The 26,084-nt window shown below is 42.2% G+C and overlaps 1 protein-coding gene across 1 annotated transcript in view; it reads right to left on the reverse strand.

Moving 5' to 3' along the window:
* Positions 1 to 6,489: 6,489 nt before the first annotated feature.
* The window catches only part of PLPPR3 (phospholipid phosphatase related 3), a 46,434-nt gene continuing 26,839 nt past the window's right edge, over positions 6,490 to 26,084 (reverse strand). The window contains exons 3-9 of the mRNA XM_082251458.1: positions 25,408 to 25,593; positions 25,197 to 25,326; positions 23,295 to 23,490; positions 22,763 to 22,820; positions 20,213 to 20,386; positions 18,614 to 18,793; positions 6,490 to 8,144 (exon numbers count right to left, since the gene is read on the reverse strand). Of these exons, the coding sequence (XP_082107584.1) occupies positions 7,038 to 8,144; positions 18,614 to 18,793; positions 20,213 to 20,386; positions 22,763 to 22,820; positions 23,295 to 23,490; positions 25,197 to 25,326; positions 25,408 to 25,593 (2,031 nt within the window). The 3' untranslated portion in view covers positions 6,490 to 7,037. The remainder of the gene's footprint in view (positions 8,145 to 18,613; positions 18,794 to 20,212; positions 20,387 to 22,762; positions 22,821 to 23,294; positions 23,491 to 25,196; positions 25,327 to 25,407; positions 25,594 to 26,084) is intronic.

Consider the following 26,084-nt stretch of genomic DNA (forward strand, 5'->3'; position numbering starts at 1 on the left):
TTTGTCTTCTCTCTATCCTTTGCAGCCAGATTCCCTTCATCATCCTTTGTGTTCTGGCCTCACTTTTTTACTATATATATACTTAAAGAATTTTTTTTTTTTTACTCTCTTCTTCTATGTGCCTTTTATGTTCTATTTTAGCTGGCATGGTTGCACTCTTACATTTCTTGTTTCATTCTTTGTAATATTGGAATGCTGCCAATGACCCCTCAGCCTTGTATTTTTTGAAGGCCCTTTCTTTAGTTTTTCTATGCATTTTTGCATTGGAGTTTAGCCACCCAGGGTTTATTTTAGCTCTTATAAACATATTCCACTGGCCAATACCTTTATTTAGTATGTTCTTAAAGCACTCCCACTTTTCCTCCATGTTCTTTGTTCCTAGAATTTTATCCCATTTTATATCATCTGGCAAACAGCGCAGTTTAGGGAAGTTTGCTCTATTGAAATTCAGTGTCCTTTTTTACCCTTGTGTTTCCTATTTCTATGATTTATACTGAAACGAATTGACCTGTGGTCACTGTTTCCTAAGCTGCCCTGTATTTCTACATAGAGAACAATTGGGTTTTTCTTTTTTTTTGTGCCTTTGCAGAAAGCATGCAGAAAAACTGACATCTCTGCACATGGTGTGAATGAGGCCTAAAAGTATAGTACTAATGATGACTATGGTGTATATGTATAAAAAGTTCCAAAATTATTTTCTTGTGGCTCATAGAAACCAATTAGCTACCAACTTTCATTTATACAGCAAAGTATTGAAATGGAACTAAACCCATCCATTTAACTGTTTACCAAAACAGCTACATTCAAGCTATGCGGTGAATGATAAATGTCAAGCCATCAAATAGCTTGTGTAATAATTGATCACATGTGCAGCCCCATAGCACCTGCAGAGCACCTGCAGATCAAATAGAGGCTAAGATGGCTGCTTTCTTGGCTGTAAAGGATAGGAGGGTTTATTTCACTTTATACATCAATAACTGATTACTGAAAACAACAAGGAATGATCTTGTTAACATATTTTTCATACATTAGCCTATAAGAATTGTGCTTCTGAAGACTAGTGAGATGATTATATGCATCTCAGGACTGGTGGGATGATTATATACCTTTAAATGTTTTTTTTTATTTTGCATAGTATTTAATATTTTGTATAGACATGTAATTTAGTAAACTGTAAACACTGTATAGTTATTCCTTTAACCACTTGCCAACCAGCCACTGCAGATATACAGCGGCAGGTCGGCGGGTCAAGTACGGAGGTTCCTGGGAGCGATCCTGGAGGCACGCACCTATTCGCCAGTGGAGAAGCTGATCCGAGGGGCAGGCGGCACCCGTGATCTTTCCCCATGGAGAGAGAATGGTGGTCTGATGTTGTAAACACAGCAGACCATTGTTCTCTCGGCAATCAACACAATGCTATGCTCCTGTGTTCCTCCTATTTAGGAACACAGGTCTCTGTGTTGATTCCATAATGCCCCGTACACACGTGCAGATTATCTGAAGACTTTTGTCTGCAGACTTACCAAAACCATATAATATGAGGTCAAACCTAAACACTTTCAATTTGTATGCAATCCGGCAGGCCCTTGCACTACATAGAAAAGGTAAGTCTGCAGACAAAAGTCTTCAGATAATCTGCACGTGTGTATGGGGCATAAGCTCATCCCCCACACAGTTAGAAAATACCCCCTAGGTTAACCCCTTCCCTGCCAGTGTCATTAGTACAGTAACAGTGCATATTTTAAGCACTGATTACTGTAGTAATGTCACTGGTCCCCCCAAAAGTGTCAAAAATGTCAGTTAGGTGTCTGCTGCAGTGTCGCAGTCCTGCTAAAAATCACTGATCGCCGCCATTAATAGTAAAAATAAATATATAAAAATGACATAAATCTTTCCCCTAGATTGTAGACGCAATAAATTTTGCGCAAAACAATCAAAACACGCTTATTGGGATTTTTTTTTACCAAAAATATGTAGCAGAATACAAATTGGCCTAAAATGATTAAAAAAATGTATTTTATTTTATTTTTTTTAATGGGAATGTTATATAGCAGAAAGTGAAAGTGTTTGGTTTTTTTTCATAATTTTTTCTATTTTTTGTTTATAGCGCAAAAAAAAAAAATTGCAGAGGTGATTAAATACCACCAAAAGAAAGCTCTATTTGTGGGGGGAAAAAAGACATCAATTTTATTTGGATACAGTGTCGAACGACCGCGCATTTGTCAGTTAAATTGACGCAGTGCCGAATCGCAAAAAATGGTCTGGTCATTAAAGAGGAAGTAAACCCTCCTCTGCAACTTTTACCTATAGGTAAGCCTATGATAAGGCTTACCTATAGGTACTGTAAATATTTCCTAAACATGCACCGTTTAGGAAATATTTACCTTATATGCAGCCAGTGACATTACTGGTGCATGCACTCTGAAGGAACGGCCGCTGGTGCCGTTCCTTCAGAGCCCCGTGCCGTGACCGTTGGCTCCCGCGCGCGTGCGTGGGAGTGACGTCACCGCGGCTCCGGCCAATCAGATGGCCGTATGCCGCGATCCCGGGAAGACGGGTGACTGAACATGTCGCCCGTCATAGAGGTAAGCGGGCGGCACAGCGGGGGCTCGTTCTAAGGTAAGTATTTCATAATGAGCTAGTATGCGATGCATACTAGCTCATTATGGGTTTCTTTTTCAGGTTAAAAAAAAAAAATGTTTGGGTTTACAACCTCTTTAAGAGGGAAAATCTTCCGGTCCAGAAGTGGTTAAATAATAGCAATTAGATTAAGGAAAAACTGAAGTACAGTTGGATCTGGATCCACTAGGGGGCATTAGACACATAAATGTGTGATTTCACACGACAGTTTGCAAAAGTAATGTTCTTAAAACCAGTCCCCATGATTTACAGACATTAGATTACAGCAGATTTATTTGGTATCTTGTACTAATTATACATTTTCTGAAGGGGAAATTGAGTAATCTAGTTACAGAAATCTTCCAGTACGCTGTGGGTGTTTTGTTGTATCTAAACGCTCATCCTTAACCCCCTACACTGCCAAATCAAAGTGCAAATAAACCCAAACAACAAACTTCTTCTCCCCCCCTTTAAATATATATACAGTATATATATATATATATATATATATATATATATATATATATATATATATATTTGAAATTGTTGTGATCTTTCTGTTAAAAATAAATGCATAAAATATACCTTTTGAGTAGGGATGGGCAAACAGTTCGGCCCGAGCATGAGTTCAGGCCAAACATTTGCCTGTTCAGCCGCTCGCCAAATTTGCAGGGTGTTCGTGGGGTTTTTGCCCCAAACCAACACCCTGCAATGCACTGCGCGCACAGGGCGTAATGTAAGCTGGTAGCTAAAAAGCGGGGCTGGGAAGCCAGCCGCATGCCCTTAACGAGTCATCAGCTGTCAATAGGTTTCCCTGCAGACAGCTGAATAATAAAAAAAAAAAAGTGGCAGTTAAAAAAAAAAGAAAAAAAAAAAACGCCAAACTTAAAAAAAATAAAAAACGGTGTGGGGTTCCCCCGCAAAATTCATATGAGACTCTTATCTGGACATGCAGCCTGGCAGGTCAGGAAAGGGGGGGGGGCGAGTGAGCACCCTACTCCTGAACCATACCAGGCCACATGCCATCAACAATAGGGGGTGCATGCTATGCCCCCTACCCCAAAGCACCTTATCCCCATGTTAACAAGGGGGGCCCCAGATCCCGACCCTCCCATGTGAATGAGTATCCCCACCCATTCACCAAAAAAGGGTACAAGTTTTAAGCAAATGCTTTATTGAAAAAAAAAACTGGGACAGCATTCCACCGAATGCCTCGTCTGCACTTTGAAAGTTCTTATATAGGTGGCCCTGCCCCCTTGTGATGTCACAGGTCCAGCATGCACCAGTCGATGACGTCAGAAGGCAGTGGTGCCAACAGGTGATGTAGCCAGGTGGCCCACTCCTTAACTATATAAAAAATGTCAAAGCACAAGGGAGGTAGACGGTAGAGCGTTTTTTTGTTTTTTCCGGGTCAGTGGGCCCTGTGATTGACGATGGATTTACATCGAGGAGGGACACAATTTTTTTTTTTTAATAAAGGATTTGTCAAAAACTTGTCTCTGTGTTTGTGTTTTTATTACTTCCAGATTCTGATAAGCACCCTGCCCGCAGACCCCCACAACCACTGGCCATGGTTGTGGGAATGATGCCCATGCCCCCATCAACATGGGGATAAGGTGCTTTGGGGTGGGAGGCCCAAAGCTCTCACCCCCCCATGTTGAGGGCATATGACACGGTATGGTTCAGGGGGGGGGGGCCTTTCCTGACCTTCCAGGCTGCATGCCTGGATAAGTGTATGGTATGGATTTTGGGGGGGACCCCGTGCCGTTTTTTTCTTTATTTTTTCACTAGCCGGGAGACGGGAATTGCAGCCGCGAGTCATTTTAAATGGGGTTTAAATTGGTTTCTTTTTGCTGCAGCATGTTTTATGCATGCTACAGATGCGCCACTTTAAAGTAATTTTTCATTTTATTTTTGCATTTTAAGCATAATTAAAATCACTGCTCCTGAAAAAACTATAGTTTAAAAAAAAATATTTTGCATTGATACATGTCCCCAGGGCTGTACCCGAACTCCCATACCCCTTTTATGGCCAATTACTTGCATATAATTCTTCAAAATGGGCACTTTTGATTTTTCCTGTTCGGCTCCCATAGTCTTCAGTGGGGTTCGCCATTCGGGTTAGAACATTTTCCCAGTTTGGGAGTTCTGCTGCGAACCGAACAGAGGGGTGTTTGTCCCACGTCTACTTTTTAGCATTGAAAAATTGTGTAAATTCAGTAAAGCCCCGTACACAGGGGCAGAATGTCAGGGGGCATTGGCTGGTCCAAATAAAACCAGCTGACATTTGGTTCGTGTGTACTGCAACCGGTCCACCTGAAGTCAAAAAAGGTCTACTGGGCAGAGTGTTCTGGCGGGGGGGCCTCAGAACAGATATAACAGCAGGGGAGATCGTTGTACTAACATCGGATTGTTAGTACAGCGGCTCCAAACTGAGCTGTCAGGTTTTTTTCGTTCAGCCCGCTGGGTTGAATGAAAAAAAAAAAAAAACAAGCAGTTTGTACAAGTCATTATGATCCAATTTTTTTTTTTTTTTTGTTTATCCAAAATACTGGGTCAACAGATTTTTCCATCCTCCAATTTTTCTTCCCCTCAGGAATTGTATTCAGAGAGTGGGACCGTGGCTGTCTCTGTCAGAATACACTGATCAAACAATCCACTTCTGTCAAGCAGGGATGGCTACACACTGATTGAAATTCCGCTAGTTCAGAAGGTGATTTTGATCAGAATACAGAAAGCAAAAAAAAAAAAACCTTACAAATGTTCTTCTACTTTTCCACACTCCTAATATGCTTTCAAGCCCCGTACACACGTACCGATGGTCGGCATACAAATGTTCCTCTTTTCTCCCCGGGATGTCGGTGTCTGCTGAAAAGTGCAAAGACAGCACAAGGACAGCACAAGAATTTTGTCCGCCGATTGCAGAAGTGATGTCATGTAATGGTTAACTTTCCCTGTGTTTTCTATTTTCTGAGCATGCCCAGTCTTGCAAATCTGCGGTCTGTCGGCCGAATTGTGTACTGACAGGCGAACAATCGTCCGTTCTGGTGTCGGCATACAAAAATTTTCATGTTTGCAAGAAAGACTTTTGTCCGCGGATTGTGCGCAGACATCTGTCGGAGGCACCATACTAACACGCGTACAATCGGCAGATCCTTCGTCCACCGACGTTTGTATGCCGACGATCGGTACGTGTGTACGGGCCTTCAGTGTTGTGTGGTTGTCAATTCGTGAGATATATTTCAGAATTAACCAGGGAGATTGACAACAGTAGTTTTACCTGACATAAATACCAAACGGTTACAAGAACATTCATTATGTAATACCTTCACCTCCATTGGAATAATATATAATGCTATTTGGACTATGATTTCCACAAAACAGGAGAAACCCAAATTATCATTTTTTTCAATGACTTGAGCCTGTAAACAACACAAAATTGAGACAGTTTAATTGGACAAAAGGCTGGTGGAAATTGAGTACAAATTCTTCAAACAGTTGTTTAGGATACACCCCTGTCATGCTGTATGGAGTGCAGCCTGTGGGTCAGGTCCCAATTTGAATCCAATATTACAAGTTTTCTCATACTATCAAATATGGACTTCTACTAGAATATGTAGGACACATTTTTTTTGTTGCCAGAAAAATGTTAGTGGTGTAATAACAGCTTTTACTCCAAAATGAAAAAGACTGAGCACCTTTGAGAACCACAGTATGTACTCTCCTTCAGAGAGGCCTGTGTAAAACATACTTTCCACACCAAATGTTTTTTAGGTCCTCTGAGTTTATATAAATATGGATTACTGCAGCTCTCAACTATACAATAAAGTAACCTTACTCATACCTTACTGTTGTGCACATTAAACTTTATGTTTATCCCTCTCCTTATCCACAAATCTTTACAAAACTTACATTTGACTTTTGTCTGAAATATTTTGTTTACAAAACTGGGAACTATCTCCGAATTGACATCATGCAGTGCATCATTTCTTCCTGAGCAAGTTTGAGCAGAGGGAAACTAGTTTTTAACTGAGCCGCAGAGACCCATGGATTACTGTTTGGTCAAGGAAAGAAAATGATGTCATATATACTTATAAATAGTACAAAAATCATCTTTACGGAACTGTCTTTTGTAAGCAAAACAGGAGCATTCTTGATTAGTTGCTATCAATTCAATGTGCTGTACAAATTAGAAAGGCAACTTGAGTTATCACTGTATGAAAATGTATGTCATACTTATATTTTTGCACGGAGTTCAAAATGTAATTTCAGTACAGTTTCCATGGAGATTTGACATCACTTTCTGTACAAGAGTAATTCTTCCATGCTAATTGGGCAGTGATTTGCTTCTGTTTTGTGTAGTGTCATTTCCCCATGTCCAACATGCCAACATATTTACATTTTTTCTTTTCCATATTTTAGTCCTTAAATCGCTGATTTTGAATCTTCTTGTAAAATGGCTCTTCCCCTTCTTCACTACTCTCCCTTTCGCTTGTATGGGGTTTCCTTCTCAGACTAGCTTCCCGGCTAGCAAGGCCAATAGTTTCAGCTATTAGAGGTGTTGGCACACCTCCAGCAACATTGACCGTTGGTCCACAACGTGGTTCAGAGTCAGGCTCTAAGTCACTAATGGAGGAACCAGGAGACATACCAGCGCCTTTTGGTGGCCTGTAGCCACGAAAATCTTTGCTCATGTCATAACTTCCTGGTTCTTGGGCATCTCCAATCTTTTGTCCTGACTTCCACTCCCACGGGCCATTGCCAGAGGAGAGATGAACAACAGGGTGATGAGGTGCATGGGCATCAATAGTGACAATGCTGGAACTATCCCTTTCTGAGGGTGAGCGATACTGTGAAGAGTCAGAACTGCTGGTTGTTGAAGAGGAAGATGTTTCAGAATGTTTTGGAGTACCCGAGCCTAGCACTGTTGCCTGCTGCTGTTGCTGTTGTTTTGACATAGCAATCACTTGCATTAATCTAGGAGGATTTGTATTTGCTCTTGGTGCCCCACCTTTTTCAGCCATCATCATCCACTTGGCTCTAATTGCTGAACTGCTTTTTGGAGAACCAGTTTGATTTTCTTCAGGGATGTGAAGAAGTGGGGGGGCTGCAGGGCGTGGCTGAATAAGTACCCGAGGAGCTCCTGGCCGAGCCTGAACCGTGGGATAAAGTGATGGAGGAACTCTGTCAGGGTCTGGCTCATCAAGAATAATACCTGAAGTTTCAGAGGCTGCTCTTCGATGGGCTTGTGCCAATGCTACCTCCTCCCCAAGTGTCAGACTACGCCCTTCGATTGGCTTTGGCTTCCATTCAGGACCTGCTGTCCTCTGACGAGATCCTTCAGTGGGCATGTGTATAGTCATGTGCCGACGCCCAGTGTCCTCCATGGATGGGGTACTCACTCGGGGTAAAGTGTTGCTAAAAGTCACCATGTTCTCCTTTCCCATGGGACTTCTAGGGGCTAATAAGTCAACATCCACGCTGGCACGTTTTAGGCTGCCGAGAGAATTTTTTTCACGCTGAACCTATAAAGAAACATCAGTCAATTAAATTACTAAAAATGAAGCAATTATTTTTCAAGAGATGTATTTATGGAACAGATGCTGCCCTTAAGCTCCTGACATATGCTACAATCTAACTGTAGTCTCCTTTAGATCTACCAACAATTGTGTAGAACAAGGGCCTGCCTGATTGCATACATGGATTGGATAATTTAGGTAAGTCTTCATATTACAAAGTTTTGGTAAAGACAGTGCAGAAAGATTGTATGGTCAGACTGTTATTTGTATGGTGAGTTTAAGGATGAGTATGCTTGAAAAGTATGCTGGCTTCAAATCATTTAAAAAGAAAGCTTTAAGAAATTTACATCACAAGATAATTTTAGTGAATTAATTTTGATAAGTATTGTATGTTTTGTGGACCTCTGTGTCACCGGTAGAATACACATGCACCCCCTCATTCCCATCCAAAAGGAAAGGAGTCTAACAATTTCTTAACGTTTGCCCTGCAAAGTAGTTCACGTTGAACTACATGACACTCCAAGGTTTTGAGACAAAACAGCAAGTAACAAGCCATGAAGCAAGAGAGGAAGCCAAAAAATTGTTGGGGCAGACATTGTTCAGGTCGAAGCAGATGACTGGCATGGGCCTGGGCAGACAGAAAGAAGAAAAGGAATTGGTAGATGGGCTAGAGTAGTAAATAGAAGGAGCGATCAAGGTTGCTGTAGCACCTACTGAAGGTTACAGGGCTCAGCTGGAACTTTTTTCTGATTTACTAGTACACCAAGCTAAGTTTGTACTTGCAGGTGGGTTACATCACTGGCATGTTGGAGTATGTCTGCAATGAAAAACACTACTGTGATCCAATATGCTCACCCTTCTATACCAATGGCCAGTTATACATTGCTATGAGCACTGAGACCTGGCATCCTTTTCTTCTTTCCGCTCCCCCCCCCCCCCCCCCGTCTCCTCTCCTTCTCCTTCTCCTATCTACTTAGCCTCTTGTGTAGGGATGGTCTCTACTTATGCATACCTTTGTTTATTGTATAGTGAACTCAATATATAAGCATCCCATCCGTCAGTGCCTATTTCCTTGGTATAGGTGCACAGATTCCATTTTCTTTTATCTACAATGCTCCTCTGTTCTGATATGATTAAAGTGCTTTTTGACATTTTGTCATTTGCTATAACTTCTCTGCTTTATGTACACCTGCTACTGACTTGCAAGACACCAATATTATACTTCTATTTGTATATCTGATTTCAGGTACACATTGCATTCCTTAAAACTTTAAATTTAAAAAAAAAATTGAAAGAGAAAAACCCTACTTTAACCAACAGATTGCTTTGCACACTTGGTACAAGTGTGCATAGCCAGGGTATAAAAAGTCGGAATGACAGCCAGTCATGGTTATGGAGAACTGGTGGCTGGCTACAGTTTGTGAAAGACAACTTAAAGTAAAAGACTTCTTGGTAAAATAAGTTTTTTTAACCAAAGGACAATAATGAACACAGAAACGTCATGTCCAAACTGATTAATGGTTTAGAAGAGAGATATAATTAATATAATTAATTTTCATTATTTTAATAAATATGCTAACATTTCATATTCTCTCTTATAGTAATAACATTTCTGTCAGTAGAATTTTTAGGATTTTTCAAAAGGACTGTAAATGTACACTTACAGTATCTCTCAAAAGTGAGGACACCCCTCACATTTTTTTAAATATTTTATTTATTTTATTTTTATATCTTTTCATGAGACAACACTGAAGAAATTACACTTTGCTACAATGTAAAGTAGTGAGTGTACAGCTTGTACATCAGTGTAAATTTGCTGTCCCCTCAAAATAACTCAACACACAGCCATTAATGTCTAAACCACTGGCAGCAAAAGTGAGTACACCCCTAAGTAAAATGTAAAAATTGGGCCCAAAGTGTCAGTATTTTGTGTGGCCACCATCGTTTTCCAGCACTGCCTTAACGCTCTTGGGTATGGAGTTCATCAGAGCTTCACAAGTTGCCACTGGAGTCCTCTTCCACTCCTCCATGACGACATAACAGAGCTCAATAGGGTTTAGGTCTGGAGACATGTTTGGCCAGTCTATCGCCTTTACCCTCAGCTTCTTTAGCAAGGCAGTGGTCGTCTTTGAGGCGTGTTTGGGCTAGTTAGCATGTCGGAATACTGCCCTGAAGCCCAGTCTCCGAAGAGAGGGGATCATGCTCTGCTTCAGTGTGTCACAGTACATGTTGGCATTCATGGTTCCCTCAATGAACTGTAGCTCCCCAGTGCCGGCAGCACTCATGCAGTCCCAGACCATGACACTCCCACCACCATGCTTGACTGTAGGCAAAACACAGTTGTCTTTTTACTCTTCACCTGGTTGCGGCCACACACGCTTGACACCATCTGAACCAAATAACTTTATCTTGGTCTCATCAGACCACAGGACATGGTTCCAGTAATCCATGTCTTCAGTCTGCTTGTCTTCAGCAAACTTTGCGGGCTTTCTTGTGCATCATCTTTAGAAGAGGCTTCCTTCTGGGATGACAGCCATGCAGACCAATTTGATGCAGTGTGCGGCGTATGGGCTGAGCACTGACAGGCTGAACCCCCACCCCTTCAACCTCTGCAGCAATGCTAGCAGGACTCATATGTCTTTTTCCCAAAGACAACCTCTGGATACGATGCTGAGCACATGCACTAAACTTCTTTTGTCGACCCTGGCAAGGCCTGTTCTGAGTGGAACCTGTCCTGTTAAACCTATGTATGGTCTTGGCCACCGTGCTGCAGCTCAGTTTCAGGGTCTGGGCAATCTTCATATAGCCTAGGACATCTTTATGTAGAGTAACAATTCTTTTTTTCAGATCCCCAGAGAGTTCTTTGCCATGAGGTGCCATGTTGAACTTCCAGTGACCAGTATAAGAGAGTGAAAGTGATAACACCAAAATTAACACACCTGCTCCCCATTCACACCTGAGACCTTGTAACACTGATGAGTCACATAACATTGGGGAGGAAACATGGCTAATTGGGCCCAATTTGTACATTTTCACTTAGGGGTGTACTCACTTTTGTTGCCAACGGTTTAGACATTAATGGCTGTGTGTTCAGTTATTTTGAGGGGGCAGCAAATTCACACTGTTATACAAGCTGTACAGTCATTTCTTTATGTTGTAGCAAAGTGTAATTTCTTCAGTGTTGTCACATGAAAAGTTATAATAAAATATTTACAAAAATGTGAGGGGTGTACTATTTTTTGTGAGATGCTGTAATTGCTCTAGCCAAGCGTATTATCCATTGCACTTAAAGGAAATGTATAGGGTTTTTGTATATTTTTTATAATGTATTAAATTCAGGGCTAAAAAATACATTTACAATAAATTTTTTTAATTGTTTATAGCTATCTTTTTCAACCAGGGTGCCCAGGCTCCCTGGGCTACCTCCTGGCATACCTGTCCTCATTGTAATCATTATTATACATATATGGAATCTCTCACAGATTTCAGTAAGGAGTACACTTCACAGAAGGGCCTTGATGAGGCAGTGTGGCTTCCACATTTATAGTTGCAAATGATGGGCAACTAAAACCTCTGTTTTTATTGCAAATTAATAAACAATGCTTACTTTTTACTTTACTTTTTTGCTGGCTACCTGGTAGGTTTGCTGGGAAATGTTTGTTCTGTGCAAAGCCCTTCCATGTGCACCTTATTTTAAAAGCTTTTCATAAATTGATTGGAGTGGCTGCCATTTTTTTTTAAATGCAAACAAAATGCACCTGAAAACACACTGCAAAGCCCATAGACACAGGCCGCAATGCTGCAGAGAGAGCTCCATAATTTGAGGAAGAACCAGTTATATAACCTAGCTCTCCTCCAGTCCTGACACCTTTCTCCCATTGTTATTAATGCTGCTCTGCTTGTGTCAGAGTCATGAAGCCAGCGCTGTCCTATATAAATGAGGCAGTGAAGCCCTAAGAGATGAAAGCAAACTGTTGTGCTCTCATTTTAGAAAACCCATTATTTTCAGTGACACCAGTGTCATAAGTGCACCCTGCGAACATTTCCAAAACAATTAGGGCCTGTTCACACATGCGGTGTGGTAAGGTGGTAAGCTGGCGTCACACAGTGCTGGGACAAGGTCATTTGGTGCCCAGGGCGAAGAAGGCAACCCCCCCGGGTGTAAAGAACGAATCAATGTCATTTCAGAACAAGAAAAAACTTAAAACAATACAAATTCAATTAGGTTTAATGTGATAGAAACAGAGTTCACTCACACATTTTAATTATATGTATTTTTATTGGAGGCACTTAAAGTGCTTTGAAATAACAATGCAGCAAATGTGCTTGTAGAAAGGCCTGTTAACTGTTTTTTCTGTCAGGGCACATGTGAACATACTAAAGTTTTCAGTTTTGCACTCATTTTGTGTGATGTAGTGCCCCAATACCAAATATTCATATAAATAGTAAAAACGCATACGTTCGTCGCACCCACATGTGTAAACGACGTTCAAACCACACATGTGAGGTATGGTCGCGAACGTTAGAGCAAGAGCAACAGTTCTAGTCCAAGACTTCCTCTGTAACTCTAAAATGGTAACATGAAAAAATGTTGAAAGCGTCGCCTATGGAGTTTTTTAACCACTTGCCGACCGCCCACAGTATATTTACTGTGGCAGTCAGCCCCGTACAGGAAAAGTGACGTAGTACTACGTCGCTAGCCTGAAAGCCTCTAGGGGGCGAGTGCGTGCCGCCGGAGGCGCGCTCCCGCCCCCCGCTCGTTCCCTAACATGTCATGTCCGCCGGTCACTCGTGATCTCCCAGAGCAGAGGGAGAAAGGCAGGCGGCTAATGTAAACAAAGCCGCCTGTCATTCTCCCTGATCTAACTGCAGAGATCATACGATCCGGCTATGTAGGATCGTATGTCTCTGTGGTTACATCACTAGCCACACCCCTTTACAGTTAGAAGCACACCCCTAGGGACAAACTTAACCCCTGCATCACCAATAAAGTTAACCCCTTCCCTGCCAGTGTCATTTTTACAGTAACAGTGCATATGTATAGCACTGATTACTGTAGTAATGTCACTGGTAACCCCAAAAGTGTCAAAAATGTCAGTCAAGGGTCTGTCCGCCGCAATGTCGCAGTCCTGCAAAAAAAAATTGCAGATCACCGCCATTACTCGTTAAAAAAAAAACAATAAAAATGACAAAAAATCTTTCCCTTAGTTAGTAAACGCAATAACTTTTGCGCAAACCAATCAAAATACGCTTATTGCGATTTTTTTACCAAACATATGTAGCAGAAAATAAATTGGCCTAAAATATTAAAAAATGTAGATTTTTACATTTTTTGGGGGTAATTTCATATAAAAAATTTGAAAAATATTGTTATTTTTTCAAAATTGTCGCTCTTTTTTTGTTTATAGCGCAAAAAGTAAAAATTACACAGGTGATCAAATACCGCCAAAAGAAAGCTCTGTTTGTGGGAAAGAAAGGACATCAATTTCATTTGGGTACAGCGTCACGCAGTGCCGAATCGCAAAATAGGGCCTGGTCTTTGAGCAGCCAAATAGCAGGGCTTAAGTGGTTAAGTAACGAAGTTTGGCGCCATTCCATGAGTGTGCGCAATTTTAAAGCGTGACATGCTAGGTATCTATTTACTCGATTTTTTTTTTTTCATGAAACCATTTCTTTTTCAAAAAAACACGTTTGAAAAATTGCAAGTGCAAATACTGTGTGACATGAAAAAGTTGCAATGACCGCCATTTTATTCCCTAGGGTCTCTGCTAAAAAACATATTTAATGTTAGGGGGGTTCTGAGTAATTTTCTAGCAAAAAAATTATGATTTTTACATGTAGGAGAGGAGTGCCAAAATAGGTCCAGTATGGAAGTGGTTAGCTGTCCCAGGAACCTCTTATGGCAAGTGGACCCACCGTTCAGCAAACAATATCATAGATGGTCACCGAAATACAAAAGGCTCGCTCGCCATAGTGTAAAAATCTTTAAAAACTTTAAAAGGTATACAATATTTCACTTACAGCAAGAAGAACATGTAATCGCATTAGGATAAAAACAAGCCGGCTGGCTAATCGCAGCTACCTGTCCTTTCATGGTTTGAGAAGCACGGTGACGTCAGCTGACGAAGTGATGTGCTGATGTCCCCGCGCTTCTCAAAGTCTGTGCAATCTGGTAAGCAATCTGTGGTGGAGGTGACGGTTACAGAATCACTCAATTGAAGGTAGCAGATGGCGCTGATGTTACCAAAGAACCTTTTTTAGCACATTGGGACTTTGTTTTTATCACTGGTGTTTTACTCAATTTGTAAAATGCAGCATGAGGGGGTTAATGTAGTATTGCCGCTGGTCATTGCTACAATTATCTAACACTGACATTGATGCTACTAATGCAGCACAAAGGGGTAATTTACTAGGGCTGTTGAAAATAATCGTTGCATCGATGCATCGCGATGCGGCCACCCGCGATTCTGCATCGATGCGGACCCCCCCAATAATCGATTTCTGGCTCCTCCCCCTCCCCCCCTCTTCTGTCTCCTCCCTCCCTCTTCTGTCATTGCTGGATAAGACGCATGTAGGCGTCCGCTTCCCGCCTAGCTCTCCTGCGCAACAGCTCTGCTTGCTTCCGGCTACAACCACCAAGTTCTGGACGCCATGCAAATGGCGGGAAAGGCTCCTCCCGCATCGGTGAAGCGCTCCCTTTGAAAAAATCCCTTGGAAAGCTGACCGACGATCGCTCTTTGAGGAAACTACTGATGGGGGTAAGGAGTTAATTTTAAAGCCTAAAAGGGCTCTTGCTTAGCTGATGGCACGATCGCTCTTTGGGGAAGCTATTGATGGGTGGAAGGAATTCATTTTAAAGCCTAAAAGGACTCTTGCTTAGCTGATGGGGAAACCCACTAACAATATATAAGGCTGATTTACACATTGAACCCTACTCCAAAGAGACTGCCTCAACTCTCTGAGCAAACTGCATTTTATGGCTGGATTTTGTGTCAGTGGAATTTCAGCTGGAATAGGAGTACATTGCTATTACCATCCCTGAGTAATATGCAATTTATGGCTGAGTTCTGTCATTGGAATTCTTCTGACAATTCGAATTAGGAGTGCACTGCTGCTATGTGGAGTCCAAGTAACTGAGTATGAAACCTATATCATGAAAGGCAACCTGTTTAAACCTTTCAGAATTCTTGTGATTTAATTGGGGAAATTTGCAAAGTTTCTACTTGTAACTAGATTAGATTGCCTTGCAGCTTTGTTGATTACTTCTGGGACTACATCCATTACCAAACTTAGTCTATTACTAGTGGAGTACTTTACATAGATGTCTAGAATCAAGGAAAAGTACATTGCATTATGAGCTAGAGACTGCCATGCCTGAGTTGATCTCTTAGGTGTAGGGGATATGTTCTCCAAATTAGCCGGAAAATTAACTACTTGTTTAGAGCTTTGATACTTGCTATCAAGAGCCAAATACTTGCTCTTGATACCATCTCCTGTACCATGTCTGCAGTCTCTGACCTTCTCCTGTATCATGTCTGCAGTCTCTGATCTTCTCCTGTATCATGTCTGCAGTCTCTGATCTTCTCCTGTATCATGTCTGCAGTCTCTGACCTTCTCCTGTATCATGTCTGCGGTCTCTGACCCTCTCCTGTAGTGTGTCTGTGGTCTCTGACCCTCTCCTGTAGTGTGTCTGCGGTCTCTGACCCTCTCCTGTAGTGTGTCTGCGGTCTCTGACCCTCTCCTGTAGTGTGTCTGCGGTCTCTGACCCTCTCCTGTAGTGTGTCTGCGGTCTCTGACCCTCTCCTGTAGTGTGTCTGTGGTCTCTGACCCTCTCCTGTAGTGTGTCTGCGGTCTCTGACCCTCTCCTGTAGTGTGTCTGTGGTCTCTGACCCTCTCCTGTAGTGTGTCTGCGGTCTCTGACCCTCTCCTGTAGTGTCTGCGGTCTCTGACCCTCTCCTGTAGTGTGTCTGCGGTCTCTGACCCTCTCCTGTAGTGTGTCTGCGGTCTCTGACCCTCTCCTGTAGTGTGTCTGCGGTCTCTGACCCTCTCCTGTAGTGTGTCTGCGGTCTCTGACCCTCTCCTGTAGTGTGTCTGTGGTCTCTGACCCTCTCCTGTAGTGTGTCTGCGGTCTCTGACCCTCTCCTGTAGTGTGTCTGCGGTCTCTGGCCCTCTCCTGTAGTGTGTCTGCGGTCTCTGACCCTCTCCTGTAGTGTGTCTGCGGTCTCTGACCCTCTCCTGTAGTGTGTCTGCGGTCTCTGACCCTCTCCTGTAGTGTGTCTGCGGTCTCTGACCCTCTCCTGTAGTGTGTCTGTGGTCTCTGACCCTCTCCTGTAGTGTGTCTGTGGTCTCTGACCCTCTCCTGTAGTGTGTCTGCGGTCTCTGACCCTCTCCTGTAGTGTGTCTGCGGTCTCTGACCCTCTCCTGTAGTGTGTCTGCGGTCTCTGACCCTCTCCTGTAGTGTGTCTGCGGTCTCTGACCCTCTCCTGTAGTGTGTCTGCGGTCTCTGACCCTCTCCTGTAGTGTTTCTGTGGTCTCTGACCCTCTCCTGTAGTGTTTCTGTGGTCTCTGCCCCTCTCTTGTAGTGTGTCTGCGGTCTCTGACCCTCTCCTGTAGTGTGTCTGCGGTCTCTGACCCTCTCCTGTAGTGTGTCTGCGGTCTCTGACCCTCTCCTGTAGTGTGTCTGCGGTCTCTGACCCTCTCCTGTAGTGTGTCTGCGGTCTCTGACCCTCTCCTGTAGTGTTTCTGTGGTCTCTGACCCTCTCCTGTAGTGTTTCTGTGGTCTCTGCCCCTCTCTTGTAGTGTGTCTGTGGCCTCTGACCCTCTCTTGTATTGTGTCTGTGGTCTCTGACCCTCTCTTGTATTGTGTCTGTGGTCTCTGACCCTCCCTTGTAGTGTTTCTGTGGCCTCTGACCCTCTTCTGTAGTGTTTAGGGGGGAGCCTTGAGGTTTTTAAGTTGTTGTCTGCTGTGTTTGGACTTTGCTACATGCAGGGAGTTTTTTTTTGTTTGTTTTAAGAACAGATAAAATAACCATGGGCATTAAACGTGATGCATCGTGATGCATCGCAGTATCGAATCGTGACCCTAATGATCGCATTTGAATCGTGAGGTAAGTGAAGATGCGCAGCCCTATAATTTACTGCCACTGGTCACTAATGTATCAGTGACCAGCAGCAATACATTAACCTTCTCATGCTGCATTTTAAAAATTAACACCAGTGATAAACCCAAAGTCCCATGCTGCATATTTCAGAAAATACAACTCTTGTAGATTGTAAGCTCTAACGAGCAGGGCCCTCTAGTTCCTCCTGTTTTGAATGGTATTGTAACTGTATTGTCTTCCCTCACATTGTAAAGCGCTGCGCAAACTGTTGGCTGGTAATTAACCTCCTCCCCTCAGTCAGACCCCACCCCCCATCTAAATATTTGATTTAATCATTTACAATCATTATCGGCTTATTTTATACATTTCATATTTTTCATATTTTTCAGTCCCTCCTCCTCGGCTCCTCTAGGTTAGCATTCTATGCTCCTCCCATTACGCCTCTGGCCGGATTCTCAGTGAGTGAAGTCATGCCGGGCTGGGACTACAGAGCGCCTGTCAGGGGGAGTATCTCCGCTGACAGTGAAGAAAGGAAAATGAAAGGCTAGGCTTGTACCGGGCGTAGGAGAGCACTGGGCACATCGTTGCAGCTATTATCAGCTGGATCAATCACACAAACAGTCAGTTTCCCCTTGCAGGGTCGGGACAAGGGGTGGGCAGGAGAGACAGTTGCCCTGGGTGCAATGGTTTATTGCAGGCATGGGGGGGTGCCTTGACCCTAACCCTAAGGGAAGGGGGGACGCAGTTTGGCATCCTTGCCCTGGGCGCTGGATGAACCTGTTGTCCCGGCACTGTCCCCTTGTACCGACTCTGGCCTCACATTCAATTTTAATGGCTCCCCAAAGCACCTCTGCAACACATCTGCACTTCTACAACCAATTGGAGTGCACCCCAAGGCATGCACAAAATACACAGTCACAAGTTTTCTAGATTCTCACTGGAAATAAATAAATAGATATCAAGTTGGAATCCTCAGGTGTCAGTAGAATTCCAATGTGGCCTGAATAAACGAGGTAAATAGTAAGACCTTTCCTAAATCCTAACAGCATATCGGTCCTTTATAATCTTATTAGAACAAGTGCATGCTGGAGAAGTCTGTTATAAAGTATGCACTGTACTACAACGTTAGCATATTACATCAGGCTTACATTGTCATAGTGGTCACTGTGCAGGAAATTGTTTTGTGATATCTGTGCCAGGAAATTGCCTGTGGGATTAGGATATTGGTTATGTCAGTTTTTAGCTACTTTTATATAATAAGTCCTGTCAGCGAAGGAGCCTAGAATATGTTCTCTATACATATTTCATTTAACATTATGTTTTTTTTTGCTTATTTTTTTTAGAACAAACAATGAATATTGGTATTTCACTAACCCGGCGTTGGGTAGCCTGGCTACCTGGATGGGGAGATAGTTCGTCATTGCTTGAGGATTTGTTCTGGTGATATACAGACTCATGTCCACGCTGTGTCAAAGCACGTAAACCATCTTTACTTGGCGGTGCTGGCAAAGAATCCTCAGAGGATGCCCGGAAATTACCCACAGCATGATAAGCCTAAAATTGATTGGTATCAAGCAAGGCAATTAGTTCCCTAAGGCATGAATAGTTCAAGCATATTGAAAGCTCATTATATGACATCTGCACAATGATGTAATAATACATTTTTATATACAGTAGTTGGCAGGGATAATACATTTTTTCATAGTTGGTAGGGTTGAATAAAGACACCAGTCCATCCAGTTTAACCTGTGTGGGTGTGTTTATGTCGAAAACCATTTCCGATATCCCTGTATGTTGCAGTCCTTACGATGCCCTAGGTGTTTTTTGAAATTATCGACACTTCTGATTGTGGAAGGAAATTCCACATCCTTACTGCGCTGACAGTAAAGAACCCCTTACACAGTTTAAAGTGACTGTAATCAATCTCCTTGTAAAACAATCCATTCAGTTTAAAATAGAAATGAAAGGCAAACATTTTTGATTGATATAAAAAAAAAATTATAAAAATCTTTTTTCCCTTTTTTATAAGTGATTACATTCCCTCTGTTCTCAGCTGAATAAGAGCTGGGGGAGGAGAAGCAGCAGTACGCTGAGCTTCCCAGTGAATAGCTATGCAGCGGGGGCGTGTCAGGACAAGTCTGATCATTGGAGGAGAGCTCACGTAGTTCCCAGCATAGCTAGAATAATGAACAGGGTGTGTTCCCCTGCTTAGTGTGGTCAGTTTTAATAGAAAAGCAGAGGGCCTGGCAGGTACACCAGGAATTCCACACAAAGGAAGAAATACAAAGAGAACAGGATACTTTCTCATAAAAGTATATGGCACAGCAACCACATATCAGGTGGCACAGTGGTGTAGTGGTTAGCACTTTCACCTAGCAGCAAGAGGGTCGCTGGTTTGAATCCCAACCACGACACTACCTGCCTGGAGTTTGCATGTTCTCCCTGTGCCTGTATGGGTTTCCTCCCACACTCCAAATACATGCTGGAAGGTAAATTGGCCCTAGTATATGAATGTGAGTTAGGGACCTTAGATTGTGCGCTCCTTGAGGGCAGGGACTGATGTGAATGTACAATGTATATGTAAAAGCGCTGCGTAAATTGACAGCGCTATATAAGTACCTGAAATAAATAAAATAAATATGAAGTGTTATGATAACAAACGCTTTAGGGTTAAACCATTTCTCCTTCAACATCATTGAGTGGCGGCGTGTCATCTTAAGCTCCCTAAGACTGAATAGTTTTCTCCCTATGCTAGAAAAACCATTGAGATATTTGTATATCGCTGTCATATCTCCTCTTAAGCATTTTATCTCCAGGAAGAAAAACTTTAATGTTTGCAGTGGTTCCTCAAAACTGAGGTCCTCTAGCCCCCTTATTAGCTTTTTTCTCCTTCTCTGGACTCTCTGCGGTCCCAGTTTTTGTTCAATAACAAAAATATTACAGTATTTAAAACCCCCACAAATGATCACTCACCAAATAAGCAGCGATGCCTGCTCCAATAAGGAATCCTGCATACACATCTACTGGATGACTGCGGTACTGTGTGATCTGGGTTAGTCCACATAATCCAGCGGCAATGGCAAAGGAGAAAACTAGCAATGGCTTCAGAAGTTTTGTACTATCTGTTATGATGGAGTTAAAATACATCTGAAAAATAAAACAGTGGTATAAGTCTTTATTGTGACCCAGTGCATTACCATTAGCCATCTTGATTTCCATCACTCTAGCATGTAGGCACACAACCTTTTGGTGCTCAAAGCGATGATACTGTGCTGGTATCACGTCTGTTACAGAAAACATGCTCTTGTTTTTTGGGTCCAAACCTTCCATTGAAAGTTGCGTATACTATAAATTACCTTGTTTAAAAAATGGTATAACAGCCTAGGCAGCGGCTATGAAAACATAAAGCTTGCCAATACTTTTCAGTGCAGTGCCAGTAACTTGAAAACTGCCCTGTTGTTATGTATGATTTTACAGTGAGGGAAAAAAAAGTATTTGATCCCCTGCTGATTTTATACATTTGTCCAATGATAAAGAAATGATCTATCTATAATTTTAATGGTAGGTTTATTTTAAAAGTAAGAGACAGAATAACAACAACAAAAATCCAGAAAACCGCATTTCAAAAAAGTTATAAATTGATTTGTAGTTATATGGAGTTATATGGTGGCAGGCAGCCGCTCTCAGGCAAATCGCCATAGGTGTACGTCGCTCGCGTACACGAGGCTATGGGGCGAGCAAGCGCGTGCCGCCAGTGGCGCACTCCCGCCCCCCCATGTCAGCGGGGGAGCCGATGCAGTGGGCAGGTGGCTCTGATTGCCGCCTGACACCCGCGATCATACCCCGCTGAGAGAGAAGAACGGTCAGCTGTTGTAAACACAGCTGACCGTTCTTCTCTCTGGAATGATCACAGAGCTCCTGTGGTCCTATTATATAGGATCCCATGTCTCTATGGTCATTTCAGAAGCCCTGCCCCTGCCTCCCCCCCACAGTTGGAATTACTGCCCTAGGCTCGCATTTAACCCCTTGATCACCCACTGTGTTAACCCCTTCCCTGCCAGTGTCATTATTACAGTAACAGTGCATATTTTTAGCACTGATTACTGTAGTAATGTCACTGGTACCCCCAAAGGTGTCAAAAATGTCAGTCAGGGGTCCAATCTGTCCGCTGCAATGTCGCAGTCCCACAAAAAAAATCGCAGATTGCCGCCATTACTAGTAAAAAAAAAAAACAATAAAAATGACATAAATCTTTCCTGTAGTTACTAAACGCAATAACTTTTGCGCAAACCAATCAAAATACGCTTATTGTGATTTTTTTTTACCAGAAATATGTAGCAGAAAACAGATTGGCCTAAAATGTTAAAAAATTTTGATTTTTAAATTATTTTTTTTGGGAATGTTATATAGCAGAATGTGAAAAATATTGTTTTTTATTTTTTCAAAATTGTTGTTTTTTTTATAGCCCAAAAAATAAAAATCGCACAGGTGATCAAATACCACCAAAAGAAAGCTCTGTTTGTGGGGAAAAAAAAGAACATACATTTTATTTGGGTACAGCGTCGCACGACCGCGCAATTGTCCATTAAAGTAACTGTGCCGAATCGCAAAATAGGGCCTGGTCAGGAAGGGGGCAAATCCTTCCGGCCTTAAAGTGGTTAATGACTTGGAGAGGATCTGCAAAGAGGAGTGGGACAAAATCCCTCCTGAGATGTGTGCAAACCTGGTGGTCAAGAAATGTCTGACCTCTGCGATTGCCAACAAGAGTTTTGCCACCAAGTACTAAGTCATGTTTTGTGAAGGGGGTCAAATACTTATTTCACTCATTCAAATGCAAATCAATTGATACCTTTTTTGAAATGCGTTTTTTTGTTGTTATTCTGTCTCCCACTGTTAAAATAAACCTGCCATTAAAATGATAGACTGATCATTTCTTTGTCAGTGGGAAAATGTACAAAATCAGCAGGGGATCAAATACTTTTTTCCCCTCACTGTATACAGTAGACTGATATATAAACCGAGTTTATTATTAAAAGCCGTTAGCCGTATAAATTGCATTTTTAAAAGATTTTTATACATTTGAGTGCTTAAAAAAAAAAGGATACACAGATATTTAGGTTTAGAATTCTAGCCAAGCTAACCGATACGTGCGGTCTTGGCATCCAAACATCAATGACCTGCTCTCAAAAGGGTAATGCTGACTTTGTCCTTTTTGTTTGTATAGAACATCCTTTCAGACCCTGCTGTGCACAGACCTATCCTTCAAATAGATAACATTGATAACCATGTTTGAGGAAATCCTTTGCAACCTAGACCTCGGTTTCTTATTTTCCTGTTTTTCTACATTTCTGACATTTACTTTTATTTTTGTTGCATTCTATTTATAGTATTTATACTTGCCTATACCTAATGAAGACCAGTTTATATATGAGAATAATTCGATGTTTGACTTCTCTGTGTCCTGTAGCAGCACTACCTATTGGAATGACACTAATGAGCACTTTCAGGCCAGCGGATACTCACAGATACGTAGACAGCAGCAAAAGCCGAAAGTGTGGCATGTTGTGAAGGGAACGTCTTCCTGGAAATAGATTTTTATGATATGAATATGTAAATAAAAATATCATACAGACGCATATTGCAGCAATAGAACACAACGGATAGCAGATATATAACAACAGTGCTTCTTAGTAAAGAATGTCTACATAAAGCTGTCCTCGGTCTGCTGATGGAGAATGCAATGTGTCGTCATTCTTTGACAATACTCTTTTGACATGCTATATTTACCTTGCACATTATTTTCTGGAAACCTGCTGTAGGTGTGGATATTCACGGTGACATAAATTGCCCCATTTTTGCTGTTTTGCAACTGCAGTTCACTGTTGCTAGGAAGCAAACAGGGTTGCTTAGATACCTTTCCTTTGATGCACCTGCCCTCTCTATGTGAACGCTTTCTTAAGTCTGTGCTTTATATGGTCTTGGTGTATCTTACCAGTTATCTAGTATGCAGTTACATTTACTATTTAGAAAAATAAAATGTTACAGTTGTGTTTACCTGGCAGACAAAATGGCATGCTGGTCATTTCCAGTGCAGATGTCCTGTGTGATATAGGGGTTTGTAGCACATGAAGTGCCAAGCCTTGTGTAGTTAGGCTTACAGACCGTGAGGAAGAATGGAGCATGATATCCAGTAGCTAGCTGAATGACATCAGTGACCAATGCAGTTGCACACAGGCCAAAAACATGAACACCTAATAAAAAGAGAAGAAACCAGTGTAAAACAAGTACAAACTCATAGAGAAAAGCCTTTGAAATCCCCCTTACCTACAGTCAGAAATCATGGGGCCTGGTACAGCCTACATGGCAGGGCCCCTCGATTATGTCATGACAATATTTTTACTAAAAATACACTAAAATCATTATTAGCGGACATAAACATGACAGAGAACATGTGTGCCCTTTTTATTTGTTTTTACTAAAAAAAAAAAAAAAAAAAATTATATATTTTTTTAACCACTTAAGCCCCGGAGGATTTGGCTGCTAAAGGACCAGGGGTTTTTTTGCGATTTTTTACTGCGTGACTTTAACGGACAATTGCGCGGTCGTGCGACGCTGTACCTAAACGAATTTGACGTCCTTTTTTTCCCACAAACAGAGCTTTCTTTTGGTGGTATTTGATCACCTGTGCGATTTTTTGATCACACGCTATAAACAAAAAAAGAGCGTAAATTTTGCAAAAATAACAATATTTTTCACATTTTTTTATATGAAATTCCCCCAAAAAAAAAGTAAAAATCAAAATTTTTTAACATTTTTCGGCCAATTTGTTTTATGCTACCTATGTTTGGTAAAAAAAAATCGCAAAAAGCGTATTTTGATTGGTTTGCGCAAAAGTTATCGTGTTTACTAACAAAGGGAAAGATTTTTGTCATTTTTGGTGTTTTTTTTTTAACGCGTAATGGCGGCGATCTGCGATTTTTTTTTCGGTACTGCGACATTGCGGCGGACAGATCGGACCCTTGACTGACATTTTTGACACTTTTGGGGTTACCAGTGACATTACTGCAGTAATCAGTGCTATACATATGCACTGTTACTGCAAAAATGACACTGGCAGGGAAGGGGTTAACTTTATTGGACAGGGAGGGGTTAAGTGTGTCCTAGGGGCGTGATTCTAACTGTGTAGGGACATTCCTATTGGTGTAAAAGCAAAGATCCACCGTTCTACATAGTAGAACGGACAGATCTTCACTTTTACACAGGGAGAACTGACAGGCAGCTTGTTTACACAAGCTGCTCTGTCTTTCTCCCTTCACAGGAGCGATCGCAGTGTGACTGGCGGACATCGAGTCCGCCGGTCACACGCACTGACTTGCCTGTGAACGAGCCGCGGCGGGCGCGCGCCTCGGCGGGCGCGCGCCCGCCCGCGATAGGCTCGCAAGTCAGTGACAGGCGAGTGACGTACCGATACGTCACTCTGCCTGGCCGGGGCTGACCGCCGCAGTATATAGTCGTGCGGCGGTCGGCAACCGGTTAAGAAATGTTAAAAATGTTTACAATTATTTTACAATTTTTTAAATAATTTATTACAATGTTTAGTTATTATTTTTTTACAATATATTTTTTACAGGACAGGGAATCCTTCAGCGCTGCGGGAGGAAGGGGGGGGGGCGCACGGGGAGGGGGATCGGTGTCGGAGAAGCAATTACAGGAATGATGCCATGTGTCTGTGTCTCTCCCTGCAGCAGCTGAAAGCCTGTTGTGGGGGGGGGGGGGTAATGGCTTTCAGCTGCTGCAGAGAGCCGCACAGGTCTTCCTTCTGTAAATGCCCCACCACTCGACCCCACCAATTTCCCATGCTATTGGGGCCCCCTGTGTGCCCAGGCCCCCTACAGGAGGGCTGGTGGTCCCCCCCTATCAGCAGCCCTGCCTACGGTACTCAATTGATTCCACTTACCTACAAATCGAACTGTCCTGCGCAAAAAGGAATTGAAATTGCAGCCTCCAGCGTTGATACTTCCTTCAGAGCTACCACGACCCTTCAGTTTGGACTGGATACAGTAAAGGATTCCCTCTCCAAGCATGATCTAAAGGAGCACAGAAGAGCAATATATCAGCATAGTAAAACTCCTTCCTTCAAACCAGTATTGTGGAAAAGAGGTACTCACAGAGGCTGCAGGGGCAGCAAACGCAAGGCTGAGCAGCATGAGTAGTGGGATGAGCTCTTCATTGCTCTCGACATATGGCATAGAGAGGGATCGATCATGACACTGAAATCCACCCTGCGCGGGCCGAAAGATGTCAGTCAGCTCCAGAAAGTACAGAGATACTATGGAGGAGGCCACAATGGGAAGCTTAAGGAAAAGAAAGATTGTAAGGGAGAAGACAGTAACAAATATTTGGGTCAATTTTCTGATTTGTATTGCATATATGGAATTTTTTATATCTATCTATAGATAAGATTAGATTAGATTAGATGGACGGACAGACGGATAGATAGATTAGATAGATAGATAGATAGATTAGATAGATAGATAGATAGATTAGATAGATAGATAGATAGATAGATAGATAGATAGATAGATAGATAGATAGATAGATAGATAGATAGATAGATAGATAGATAGATAGATAGATAGATAGATAGATAGATAGATAGATAGATAGATAGATAGATAGATAGATAGATAGATAGATAGATAGATAGATAGATAGATTAGACAGACAGACAGACTCACTATATTACCAAAAGTATTGGGACACCTCCCTTTACACACACATGAACTTTAATGGCATCCCAGTCTTAGTCAGGTTTCAATATTGAGTTGGCCCATGCTTTGCAGCT

Source organism: Pelophylax lessonae, assembly GCF_965119305.1.
Source record: "Pelophylax lessonae genome assembly, chromosome: 1".
NCBI lineage: Eukaryota > Metazoa > Chordata > Amphibia > Anura > Ranidae > Pelophylax > Pelophylax lessonae.